General features: G+C 36.5%; 1 protein-coding gene across 3 annotated transcripts in view; it reads right to left on the bottom strand.

The window, feature by feature from the left end:
• The window catches only part of LOC103050670 (neurabin-1-like), a 58,257-nt gene that overhangs the window by 3,400 nt on the left and 40,887 nt on the right, over window positions 1-13,970 (bottom strand). The window contains exons 15-18 of one of the 3 annotated variants that reach the window (XM_088135804.1): window positions 10,425-10,496; window positions 8,785-8,980; window positions 3,941-4,057; window positions 620-808 (exon numbers count right to left, since the gene is read on the bottom strand). In XM_088135804.1, the coding sequence (XP_087991930.1) occupies window positions 620-808; window positions 3,941-4,057; window positions 8,785-8,980; window positions 10,425-10,496 (574 nt within the window). Of the gene's footprint in view, window positions 1-619; window positions 809-3,940; window positions 4,058-8,784; window positions 8,981-10,424; window positions 10,497-13,970 lie in introns of those variants that run through there. The other 2 variants (XR_015795220.1, XM_088135805.1) reach the window with 2 other exon arrangements.

Genomic DNA, 13,970 nt, shown 5'->3' with positions numbered 1-13,970 from the left:
CTTAATTCAGTGTGATCTGCTTCTGAGTAGACTTGCCTTGGACTGTTTCCTATAGTTTAGATCAGTGTTTCTCAACCTTGGCAACTTGAAGATGTTTGGACTTCAACTCCCAGAATTCCCCACCCAGCACTGGCTGGGGAATTCTGGGAGTTGAAGTCCAGATATCTTCAAGTTGCCAAGGTTGAGAAACACTGGTTTAGGAGGGTAAATCCTAAAAACTGTGTCACAACATAATCCTGAACAAGCTGTTTCCTGAGAAGACCAACTCAGTTAAATGGGATGCATTCATTGTCTAGTAAGCATACGGGTTTGTACAATGTTATTTTTAATCATTTGGAGGAATACAATATTCAATACATTCTCTTCTTCTGACATAGATAGAGTATGTAGAATCCAAAACAAACCACAAATTAATAGTACAAACCCTAGAGAGGGAGGGAGGGAGGGAGGGAGGGAGGGAGGAAGGAAGGATTTCAATAGTATTGCACTTTTCTGCAAGTAAAAAGTCCACAGGTTTTAAATGCACTGTTCTACCCAGCATTAGTAAAAATCCTGCCCCATTATAATTTATACTCCTATCTTAACCAGAATATGGATTTACACGGAAACATGTGCTTACCTTCAACTTCTCACTGTCAAGCAGCATTAACTGTTGCCCATCCACATTCCTGGTTGTGAATTCTGAGATATATTGGTCCATGTTCATTCCCATTAGCCAGTGGCAGACCTGTTGTGTGGTCCATTCTGAAATGGGCCTGTTGTGCCACTGGTTTTGTTTTCCAGTAGCTGATGGTTCATCCTCTACAGTCTGATTAAGTAAAATCAAATCAATCAGTTTTCCCCAATAAACAGTAATTTAATTTTACTGAGTAGAAAACAGTTAGCATTTCCAGTGTTTAAAATCTTAGAAGGCTTTCACAATGGACTTAACTTGAAGATTTTAAATATATGCTTGTATCAAAACAGGCTTAATCATTAGATTTCTGAGACCATTCCTTACGTTGTCCTCCATATAAAATTTTAACATCTTTTGAATAGATGATTCAGTTACTCTTCTGAAGTTAAATGATAACATTCCATGCTGCTTTTATGTGCATGACAGCATGAAGTAAGCACCATTACGACGATGAAACAAGACTTATGTTCCAAAACCCTGGCAAGAGGCTGTTGTACTTCCAGGAACAATTTGATAAATTACAACTGTTATTAACTTCACTAATTATATGATTAAACTGGTCAAATGCAGAAAAATAATTTGAAATTAATGGTAAGAACCCTTTAGGTTCTGGTCTTCTAAGTACAGAAAGATTATTGAAAAATCTAATTTTATATGGTTTTACATTGCAAAGCTTCCTGCAACTTAAAAGGAGACCAATTTAAAAAATAGAAAAAAAAACTTAATGAAATCTGAAAACATTTTTATATCACTTGACTTAGACATACAATTTCTGTTAATTCAGTGGATGGGCCAATGGAAGCAATTTTTAATGCTCAGCCTTATATATAAATAATTCTATTTTGGTTTTAATATATAATTAACTGCAAAATATTTATTAGAGAATTTGTTTGTTTGAAGGTATTGCTAAGGGAACTACAGAGACCATGTTCATCACTATTATCACTTCTGGCAGCAGTATAAATTCTATCCAAAAATAAAGGGGTGTATTTTCTAAAAAATGGATGCAATCTTTGGCTAAAGAAAATACTTTTATATCTTACTCAGCACCATCTACTGAGCACTACCACAGTTCATTCTCTATGCAAAAAAAAAAAAAAGTGTTCCATTAAAACGTTGATCATGCATTTCAATACTCTCTCAACTCTGCTGAGATCAATATAATTTCACCTGGCGTATAACCTATAATATTACTTTACATATTTCTCCTATAGCAGATTACACTTACAGCAAGTAACTGATAATTAGATCAACACTTTTGATCCTGGATTTTCATCCTGTTTCCAAGATACTGGCAACCCACTATTTTAGTCTGCATGTTCTTTCTGGACCAAGGACTGTTATTTATTTCATATTCACTACATAAGAGAAAGACGGAAATACCTCAAGTTTAAACGTGAGGTATTAAGATTACTGCATTGATCTTTGTGGCCCTGCTCAGACTGAACTATAAACTAGCTTGTACGTTGCACTAAGCCTTAATATGAACATGAGTTAAAGCAGAGCATGCTTTACTCAAATCACATGAGCTGGTATGTCTGGCCAACAACAGCCAGTTTCAGACACTGGTAGGCAGCTGAGTACTGTACACTTTTAAAGTATTTTTGGTTGCCATGGCTAACATGTTGCAAGGTGGGAGTTAAACTAAATAACTGTGCCAATCCCATTTTAATTTATTGGCTGAATACTGCACTACCATTATTTAGGAGTTCGTTACCAAATTTCAATATGTACTGCAAAGTTGGAGAAGCCTGGAGACTATAAGCAGCGCACAAACTATAGATTTCCTTTCCCTACTTCAGCGTATTAAGTAAACTGGAGAATCTAGTTTGTTTATTTTAGAGAAAAAAGCCATAATTTTAAGCAAAACATGGATGGAACCATCGTTTTGAACCAATCATGTTTCCAACAACAACGACAACAACAAAATAGCCAAGAATAATCAAACTGCTTTAAGAACATAAAATTCTTAAGACAACTGGAAGAGACAGATACAGAGAAAACTAACAATTTAAACTCCAAAGTACAATTCTAAAAAGAAGCCCAAAGAGCGTAAAAACGGAAATTACTGGCAAAAAAGTCTGCTGTTATAGTAAACTACGTACATGCAGGCTTTAAGCCACATGAGGGGCTGTCGATGAAACTTGATCTTATCTTTTACCCCACAAAACAAAAAATTCCCTCAATCCTGCATAATTTTGAAAGATGCAATTTTCCCACTTCAAAAAAAAGGCCTCCATAAAGATTCTAGAATAATTTCAACGGCTAGAATTATACGCTACAGTCCAAAGACTAAAGAAGCATCTTAGCTTGGAAAATGATAATTGTGAACTTGGTATTCTGTTAGAAATGCCATGGCGTGCCATTCACATCAATCCTATCAGCAGCATCCTTATGGAGTATATTGGATTCACTAGTGGTACTCAGAATCGATAGATTATAGATTAGGGTTGCAATTAAAAAATGCTATTTATTTATTTATTTATTTATTTATTTAACTTGTATGCCGCCCATCTCCCCCAACGGGTGACTCTGGGCGGCTCACAATAACAAAAAAGAACAAACACACCAATCCCTCCAACAGTGGCTAAAATCCATAAATAATTAAAATACAAACATACATTAAAAATGTCCTAACCCCCCCTGTATATTTTAGCTCTAACACCTTCAAGATGCTGGGGGGGGGGTTGGCAGAACCCATCACCCCACCAGGCATCTCCACAGATGCAACCCCCCATCCGGCCCCCAGGCCTTCTGGCAAAGCCAGGATTTAACCCCTTTTCTGAAGGCCATGAGGGAGGGGGCACACAGGACCTCGGGAGGCAAGATGTTCCATAGGGCGGGAGCCTATGTTTAATTGCATCCGTGTTTTCTTCAGAAACATCTTAATCTTTTCAGATATATTTTCTAAATGAAGATTTTATTTTTGTATGGATTATAGTATTTACTATTTATTTAAAATAATTTCTAGAAAATAATTGATAAAATATCTATCACTTCATTTAAATATTTAATGAACACTTAAATACCAACATTTTCTATATTTAGAAATACATTTAATAAGTGTGTCTTATTTACAAAATTGCACGGAAAATAATAAATAATAACATTGACAAGAAGAAAGATATCATGTCCTGAATTAAATAGCAAACCGAAAACTGGGTAGGATAACTAATGCCTATTATTTTTATTTTAGGCAAACTGAAATGACAAGGTGATCTGAACTGTGACATCAACAACACACACAGACACACTGAAACTCACCTCATCTGAAGAGAAGGTTAAAGTGTGTGAACGCCCTGAAAGATTAGGCTCTGTCACTAACCCTGACAGATCACAACTTGGCTTGCTATGATATGAATCATCTATGACAATTCTACTCTGCAAACAAGTGAAAATAATGTTTTGTTAACTTATCCCTTGGAATAAATCACAAGGAGACAAAGTAACTTTTAAAAAAAGTAAAAATAAAAAAGAACCTACTGTATTTAACAATGGCATTAAGCTATATATCTATATCTATATCTACAATGACATTCACCATTTGTACAATCATTTATACTATTATCTCCCAACTTACAATATATAAATATTGAGTTTTTATCAGCTGGAGTGGAGAAATTCTTTTAGGAGTACAGAGTTAGTGGCAAAGTTATTCCTTGAGGCCAGTGTTCGTCTTAGATATGAACTTTTAAATGTCAATTGAAAACAGAGATTCCACCACAGCATTGGCTACTGGCCATTTCCAGTTATGCAAAGGAGAAGCAATTCTGTCGGTTGCCCCTTCCTGCTGCAGCCTTTTCATTTTGGAGTTTCTGTCCAATCCTCAGAAATGTATTTTTACTGGGTTGATAAGAAGAAGTGTACAAATGGGCAAAGAAATCCTTTCTCCTGAAAATGGTATTAAGATCTAAGTACTTTGCTTAAGTCTCATGGGAAATGTGTTTTTGGATTTCTCCCTTCACAACCATATGGCTGTAGAGATACATTTCAAAACAGTTTGGATTACAAATCTGAGTATCAGTTTATTTAGCCAGAATGGTCATCCAAAATAATAAAATAAAATGCATAATTCAAGTTTTCTGTAGGAAAATTAAATATATCCTTATAAATGGGTAATTTGTATGTTTATTATTATTAAATATATAAGCATTTGATTCTATTGTAAGTCTGGGTGGCATATGATACGTTTAAAATAATTCAACTCAGATAATGGAAATGTCTGGAAAAAACAACAATGAAATCTCACAAATCAAACATCCCACAGGGATCCATCACCCACTTTAGCCCAAGGTCTGGGGGAAGAGCCAGGTTTTAAGGACTTGTTTAAATAAGGTCAGAGTGGGGGCCATATAAATCTCGGGGGGGGGGGATATTGTTTCAGACAGCAAGTGCTATGAGAGAGAAGGCCTGCTTCCTACATCCCATCAGGTGATACTGTTTAATTGATGGGACTTGGGGCATGCCCACTCTCCTGAATCATATAGGATGGGAAGAAATAATAGAAGATAGGCAGATAACTAAACCCTATGCCAGCCTTTATAGGTGATAACTAGCACTCTGAACATCACCCGGAAGCTTACTAGCAACCAGTGCAGCTCAAGAAGCAGTGGTGTTATATGGGCATACCATGACATGCCTATCACTGCCCATGTCACTGCATTCTGAACCAGCTGCAGTGAGTGGTCTTCAGGAGCAGCTCATGTACAGCACACTGCAGTAATCCAAACGTGAGATGACCAAAGCATGGGTGAATGTCTTACAGGCCTCCTAGTCCAGATATGAGCACTAGAAGAATTTGTGTGAAGGCCATCTTAGCCACAGCTGCCACCTGCTCTTTGAGTAGCAGCTATGAGTCCAAGAATTCTCACATGTATGTACTAGTCCTGAAGAGGAAGTGCAACCCCTTTCAGGATTAAAGAGAGAATATTTCCAGATCTAGGTGGTCCAAATAACCATAGCTACTCAGTTTTGCCAGGGTTAAGCTGAAGTTTGTTCCTCCCCATATAGATCCTCACAAACCAGACACTGGGACAAGATCTTGACATCATCTGGTCAGCCAGGGATTGATACGTACAACTGGATAACTTGAGAGAGGAAATGAAATGATAAGAAATAAGGAAGGATAACTACTTTGATCCTAATTATGCCTGTTAAAAACAAGTTAAAAATCTAAGTACATACTTGTGTACTAAGTGCAAAGTGCTTAGATTATATTTATTTTTATGCCCATATCCTGCCTTTCTGCCAAAAACAAACTTTTTGGCCCAATTTGAAATACATTTACCTACTTATTTTCTCACTGTTCCAGTGAAATAATATGTGGAAAAGAAGTAAATATTAATTCCAAATGTGTATCATAGCTACCACGAGGTGAAAAATATGCATCTGTTTAGCTACCTAATATTTCATAGCCCAGAAACACTGAACCTCTTTAAAACTTTTAAGTCACTAAACATTACATGTTAGTACAACTCATTTAGTATTTATTATTTTGGCTGTGTTACAAACAAATACTGTTCAAGATTAATGTTCAGAATTACCAAGGGAACAGGTAGCTTAACTGAAATAAGACTGCCTTATTTATACTTGTATTGAAATCTCAATGAGTGGGGAGTTGAAGAGCAATGAGCAGAGTTGATTAGGCACACACTCTTTAAAGCTGCTTATATTTTCCTTGTAGAGGTCCACCTTTTACATCAAGAAATATAGCATGAGAAATACGTGAAATAATGAATTTTACTCAGTGGACTTAACAACATAAAAAAGAGTATAACTAGTTTTAACAGCAGCTAGCACAATGAAACCATAATAGATTGTGAACCACTTGTTTAGTAACTTGCAAAAAGCATTTGTGCAATAGCTTACTTGTGCAACATGGGATTCAACATTTATATAACAATCAAAGTGGTGTTTCTACAAAGTATTATTACTTTGTGCTAGCTAAATGATATGATTCAATCAACTTATATTTCATATTTCTTGCATTAATATATTTAACGTGGTACAAATATGAACTAATTTGGATGAAAAAAGGGAGTTGCCAGCCAGGCACTACAATGGGGGTATGATATCTGGGGAAGGGGATCAAACAAACAACAGTTTGTTTTGCATCTCACAAGACTCTTACACATAGTTAGCCATGAATGTATACACTGCACTAATGGACCCACAGAATGGTCAGTCTGGATCCAACCCATTATTGTTTCACTGATGGATTACAAACTGCATTGGCTAAGTTCATACAACATGCTAAGTCAAACAAACACTACATTATGGTTTAGCTAAACTTTAGGATGATATGTGAATCTAACCAGAGAGCCACTTTTCTGATTGATTCACTCTATTTTGCCAGCTGACAAGCCATAAAATACAAGTTTTCCTGAGTGAAAGGAAACTGTTCAGCCATTTATAAGCAGGCATAAATGGGTTAAAATTCTGTTGGCAAATATTCTGCAAGCTTCCAAGAATAAGAAAAGATCTGTCAAAGAAAAGACAGACAAAATGAAGAAAGCATGGCTTGAAATACACACCCAAGATTAGCAAGAAACTGAAATAACAAATGAAACTATAAAAGAAAACCAAGCTATAGAAAGATTCACCAACTAAATTTGACATTAACATTATCACAAAGGATGCAGAATGCAAGCCTATAAACATTCTATTGGATATAAAACAAAACACCAGACTAGATGATGACATAATTAGACTTAGTTTTGGAATAATTACTTCCTGCAGTCACCAAAAAAAAAAAGATGCAGCTTTTAATAGCTTTAGCTATTTCTTATGTAACTAAATATCAATTCTTGATTTATACAAAGTGATATGCAAGAGCCCCTCTCAATGATACACATTTCAGCTAATTTAACTTAACCTATTTTTATTATAGAAGAATCCCACTGTCTTCCATGTGTCACTGTTTAAGGATTATTAAGAGTTTAGAGGAAAAAATTACCCTACCAAATATACTGAACAAGTTTATTATTTTCAATATGTTGGTTGTATCTTAACTGAGAAAGTTGAAGGAAGTATTGATATAAATTGCTTCAGAATTATATAGTGGGTCACTGGTATCAAACAGCACATTGTTTACTAAGATTAATTAATATTGATTAAATTACTGCAGCAGGCAAGAAATGAGGCCACATAGATCAGGTTTCTGAACCAGTATTTTAGCAGTTCTGTTAAATGAGAAGCAGGGAGTTTAATAGTAATAAGTGTTTGTTTTAACAACAAAAATAAAGAAAAGCACAGACTTATGTATTTTACATTTCATACTGTCTTTTTTAAATATCTTGACAGCCATCTTGCGAGGTCTTCTATCCATCACTTACTCATTGAGATTTCCCAACTAGAAACATGTTAATTTTAGGAATGTTAATATTAGTAATTTTTGGTGTACTTGTGGTTGGTTGTTTTGACTGTGGTACAATTATCCATATCTTTAAATGTTTGGAAAAAATGGTCAGAAGCAATGTGTCTACATTTAAAATTTTTTTTAAAGAAGCTGGGGGAAAGCTTTTTTACATTATTGTGTAGCATGTAAAAAGACTACCTTTTATAAACAATATGAAAGGACTTCTGTATGCAGAAAGATTTTGATCTAGCAAAACATTTCTCCTGATGGAACAGAGTTCACCGATTCTCTCTCTCTCTGTGTCCTTTAAACCTCTGCCCTGAGGATGGGATGGTTCTTTAAAGACAGAGGATTTGACCGAAGAGAAAGAGAAAGAGAAAGGGCTCTCTTTCCCATGACCTGAATTACTCCAAATGAAGTACTGCCTTGTCAGGAGCAAGCCCAGAAGCCAATTCTATATATATATTTCAGGAGTTCTTTCTTGACTGTAGTACGGAAGCTAAATTTAACTAGCATTTCACATTATACTGAAATTTCACCCATTAAGAGAGGTCTCTGTTGTTCACATATAAACCTCCCTAGAAATGTTGATAATATGTAGAGTGATGGATAACTGACTAAAGTGTAAACTACCAAAATCCGTCTTCCCAGATTGTACACAAGACAACTCTAGAAAAATCCAAGCGACTTAACTTCTGAGGAAGTCAACAAATCTAAATGTGTAAAATATATACAGACAGACTACATTTACCTTGTTTCTGGTCTTCTCTTGACTTAGTTCAATGGCAATATCCTGCCCACCTTGAGAAAAACTCAGGGTGCTACTAGAGCTATGTTCTTTATGGCTGTCTCCAAACCAAGAGAAAGGCATACAAGTAGGAATAGGGGAATCGGAATCTGAGGCAGACAAATTGTTGTCAGGGTCTTCCAATAATTCTCTGGAACCCCTGAAATATTATTTCCATAAAACAATATGTCAACATCTGTTGTACATGCAAATCAAGCTATTTTATGTATTTGTAATAATTCCTATTTTAACATTCAATATAACATTTTATAACATGGAACTTAAATAATTTAATAATCTTTGAGTAAGCTTGGCTTACTATTTTTAAAACATTTTAAAAATAGTTCTGTTACTAAGGGATTTTTGTCTTGTTCTTGCAAACAGAAAAGAACTGCCAGCCTTGAAAACCTTTTAACAGTAACTCTGGAGGGGGCATATGGAAAATGTATATAAAGGAAAAAAAGATCTCTGAATACATTACGCTTTTCTTTTTTTAGGAAAGGTTATGCAAAATTGGGTATAGAAATAGGCTTTCAAGTGTTACATTTTCAGTATGGAAAAAAAAAAAGACCTCACAATTTAACCCATGTAATTCCCTGATGATCTCACTATTAGCTTGTCTTTTATTTTATGAAAAAGGATAGGGTTAAAGTGCTTCAAAGTTAACTGAAAATGGACTCAGGAATCTAAAACAATTTTATAAAGCTATCTCCAAATCAAAAGCAGTAATACACATCTTGTTAAGATATAATTTAAATTGGCTGTAATGGGCACAAATGAATTCTTTGTACAATGTCCTGAAGTTAAAATCCAACCTCTTCAAACCTTAACACATTTTTGAGCAAACAGTAAACTGTTACTTAAGAGTACCCCAGGATACTACAGCAAAATGATTTGGCCTGCTGCTAGACTTTGAAGGAGACCATAAAGAAGGCTTGAAGATAGTACATAACAAGGATATGGGGACTAATAGTTCTGTAAAAATATAAGAACTGGTCCTTAAAATACTTTATAGAGGCACCTCACCCCAATCATACTTTCTCACATGGCTCATAGTTATTAAATGCTGTTGGAGAGGATGTAAAGAAAATGGAACATTTATAGTGATCTAGCAATACAATACATTTCATCAAGGGCATTATACTGTAGACATAGGATTAATAACCAAACAACATATAAAGCAAACTGCACTGCAACTTGGACTTTTAAATATAGATTTTAAAAAGGAAATTTTAAATGTATGCAATATGGAAGCAGAACGTTTGCCCTCTTTTTATTAAATCACTTCCAATGAAGTACAAGAAAAGAAATTCATTGAAGCTTTGGTACAGTAAGTGTTTGGACTCTAGACTTTATGGAGAAGATAACATACAATTTATAAAACTATGAGAAATACAACATGGAAAGAATCTATTTTATGTAAATTGATATAATGTTTGCATTTGAACATTTCTTTTCCTGAAGGCTGAAATTAATGTCTCTCAACAATGTATGCAATACTGAACTGTGAATTATAGGTATTTATTCAGAACAACATTCTAGTTCCAAAACAATACTTCAACTTGGAATGTATCAATAAGAATATAATATGCATTTATAAATACCTGCTGTCCAGAGAACTCCTTACATTTTCTTTTTCTTGCTTTTTGCCTTTACCACCTGATTTTCTTAGGCCCCTGAAATTATAGTGAACCAATGATTTAAGCACTTCATAAATCTTAAGCTGCAATCCTATATATGCTTATCTAGAAGATATATTTATTAAATAAGGCATACAACTGAACAGACATGTATAGGATTGAGATATTCCAAGATGTTCATATCATAATCCAAAATATAGCAGTTATCACTCCATTCTGATAAACACATAAATCACTTATAGATCCAAATATTTCACAGTAGAATCTATGCTACACTGTATACTCTTATGAAAATATATTTGCTGAAGAAAACAAAAATGATACATTATAACATAAATTAGTAAATACGTGTTCTATAATGCAAACAGAAATGTATTCCTGGCTGCCCACAGATTGAGGCCTCATCCAATCCTCGGACATTCCAAAATTCTAGCCCACATGTGACTTGATTTGCTCATGCTGGAATGCTGAATGCTATTATGACCCAGAGTTCCTATCACATATATACCAGAGGTGGTTCTGTGCACTTTTCAACATGTATAACACAGTTATCTTAAATTGTCTTTTACCTCTAACAGCAATTTGCTATATAATGAAAAACTGATGGCTATCTTTCTAGATTTCTGGCTGCTTCATACACATTATATGCAAAGACCTAGCTCTAGAGAAGGTGCTAACGCTGGGAAAGAGGGAAGGAAAGAGAAGAAGAGGACAACCAGCAGCAATGTGTTGTTGTTTAGTCGTTAAGTGGTGTCCGACTCTTCGTGACCCCATGAACCATATTGCGCCAGGCCTTCCGGTCCTTCACTGCCTCCCTGAGTTTGCTCAGTTTCATGCTCATTGCTTCAGTGATGCTATCTAACCATCTCATCCTCTGCCGTCCTCTTCTCCTTTTGCCTTCAATCTTTCCCAGCATCAGGGTCTTCTCCAAAGACATCTCTCTTCGCATTAGGTGACCAAAGTATCTGAGCTTGAGCTTCATTATCGATCCTTCCAATGAGCAATCAGGGTTGATTTCCTTTAAGATTGACTGGTTTGACCTCCTAGCAGTCCAGGGGACTCTTAAGAGTCTTCTCCAGCACCACAGTTCAAAGGCATCAATTCTTCGGCGCTCAGCCTTCTTTATGGTCCAGCTCTCACAGCCATACATTACTACTGGAAAAACCATAGCTTTGACTATGCGGATCTTTGTCGGCAAGGTGACGTCTCTGCTTTTTAATATGCTATCTAGGCTTGCCATAGCTTTCCTCCCAAGGAGCAAGCGTCTTTTAATTTCATGGCTGCAGTCTCCGTCTGCGGTGATCTTGGAGCCCAAATAAATGAAGTCTGTTACTGCTTCCATTTCTACCCCTTCTATTTGCCAGGAACTGATGGGTCCAGAAGCCATGATCTTAGTTTTTTTAACGTTGAGTTTCAAGCCAGCTTTTGCACTCTCCTCTTTCACCCTCATCAAGAGGCTCTTTAGTTCTTCTTCACTTTCTGCCATGAGGGTGGTATCGTCCGCATATCTGAGGTTGTTGATGATTCTCCCTGCAATCTTAATTCCGGCTTGTGATTCTTCCAGCCTGGCATTTCTCATGATGTACTCTGCATATAGGTTAAATAAGCAGGGTGACAGTATACAGCCTTGTCGTACACCTTTCCCTATTTTGAACCAATCGGTTGTTCCATGATCGGTTCTAACTGTTGCTTCTTGGCCCGCATACAGATTTCTCAGGAGACAGGTAAGGTGGTCTGGTACTCCCATCTCTTTAAGAACTTGCCACAGTTTGTTGTGATCCACACAATCAAAGGCTTTTGCATAGTCAATGAAGCAGAAGTAGATATTTTTCTGGAACTCTTGTGCTTTCTCCATGATCCAGCGAATGTTGGCGATTTGATCTCTAGTTCCTCTGCCTCTTCGAAACCCAGCTTGTACATCCGGTAGTTCTCGGTTCATGTATTGCTGAAGCCTAGCTTGTAGGATTTTGAGCATAACCTTGCTAGCATGTGAAATGAGTGCAATTGTGCGATAGTTTGAGCATTCTTTGGCATTGCCCTTCTTTGGAATTGGAACATAAACTGACCTTTTCCAATCCCGTGGCCACTGTTGCGTTTTCCAAACTTGCTGGCATATTGAGTGCAGCACTTTAACACCATCATCTTTTAGTATTTTAAATAACTCAGCTGGAATACTGTCATCTCCACTAGCTTTGTTGTTAGCAATGCTTCCTAAGGCCCACTTGACTTCACTCTCTAGGATGTCTGGCTCAAGGTCAGTGATCACACCAGCGTGGACATCAGGGACATTAAGATCTTTCTTGTATAGTTCTTTTGTGTATTCTTGCCACCTCTTCTTAATCTCTTCTGCTTCTGTTAGGTCTCTGCCTTTTTTGTCCTTTATCATGCCCATCTTTGCACTAAACGTTCCTTTCATATCTCCAATTTTCTTGTAGAGATCTCTAGTCTTCCCCATTCTATTGTTTTCCTCGATTTCTTTGCATTGTTCATTTAAGAAGGCCTTCTTATCTCTCCTTGCTATTCTCTGGGAATCTGCATTCAGTTGCTTATATCTTTCCCTTTCACCCTTGCTTTTCGCATTCCTTCTTTCCACAGCTATTTGTAAAGCCTCATCAGACAGCCATTTTGCTTTCTTGCATTTCTTTTTCTTTGGGATGGTTTTAGTTGCTGCCTCCTGTACAATGTTACGGACCTCCGTCCATAGTTCTTCAGGCACTCTGTCTACCAAATCTAATCCTCTAAATCTATTCATCACCTTCACTGTGTACTCATAAGGAATATGATCTAAGTCATACCTGAGTGGTCTAGTGGTTTTCCCTACATTCTTCAATTTAAGCCTAAATTTTGCAGTAAGAAGCTCATGATCTGAGCCACAGTCAGCTCCTGGTCTTGTTTTTGCTGTCTGTATAGAGCTTCTCCATCTTTGGCTGCAAAGTATATAATCAATCTGGTTTCGGTATTGACCATCTGGTGATGTCCATGTGTAGAGTCGTCTCTTGTGTTGTTGGAAAAGAGTGTTTGCTATGACTAGCTTGTTCTCTTGACAGAACTCTATTAGCCTTTGCCCTGCTTCATTTTGTACTCCAAGGCCAAACTTGCCTGTTATTCCGATTACTCCTTGACTTCCTACTTTAGCATTCCAATCCCCTATGATGAAAAGGACATCTTTTTTTGGTGCTAGTTCTAGAAGGTGTTGTAGGTCTTCATAGAAGCGGTCAACTTCAGCTTCTTCAGCATCAGTGGTTGGGGCATAGTCTTGGATGACTGTGATATTGAATGGTTTGCCTTGGATACGCACTGAGATCATTCTGTCGTTTTTGAGGTTGTATCCCATTACTGCCTTTCCCACTCTCTTATTGACTATGAGTGCAACTCCATTTCTTCTAAGAGTTTCTTGCCCACAGTAGTAGATATAATGGTCACCCGAATTAAATTCACCCATTCCCGTCCATTTCAGTTCGCTGATTCCCAAGATGTCGATGTTCAATCTTGTCATCTCATGTTTGACCA

This window comes from Python bivittatus, unplaced genomic scaffold (assembly GCF_059951505.1).
Source record: "Python bivittatus isolate LINGU-HERP-01145 unplaced genomic scaffold, Pbiv_v1 ctg000200_np1212, whole genome shotgun sequence".
Taxonomy (NCBI): domain Eukaryota; kingdom Metazoa; phylum Chordata; class Lepidosauria; order Squamata; family Pythonidae; genus Python; species Python bivittatus.
Note: the sequence above shows the minus strand (reverse complement) of the source record. Positions and strands in the feature narration are given on the sequence as shown.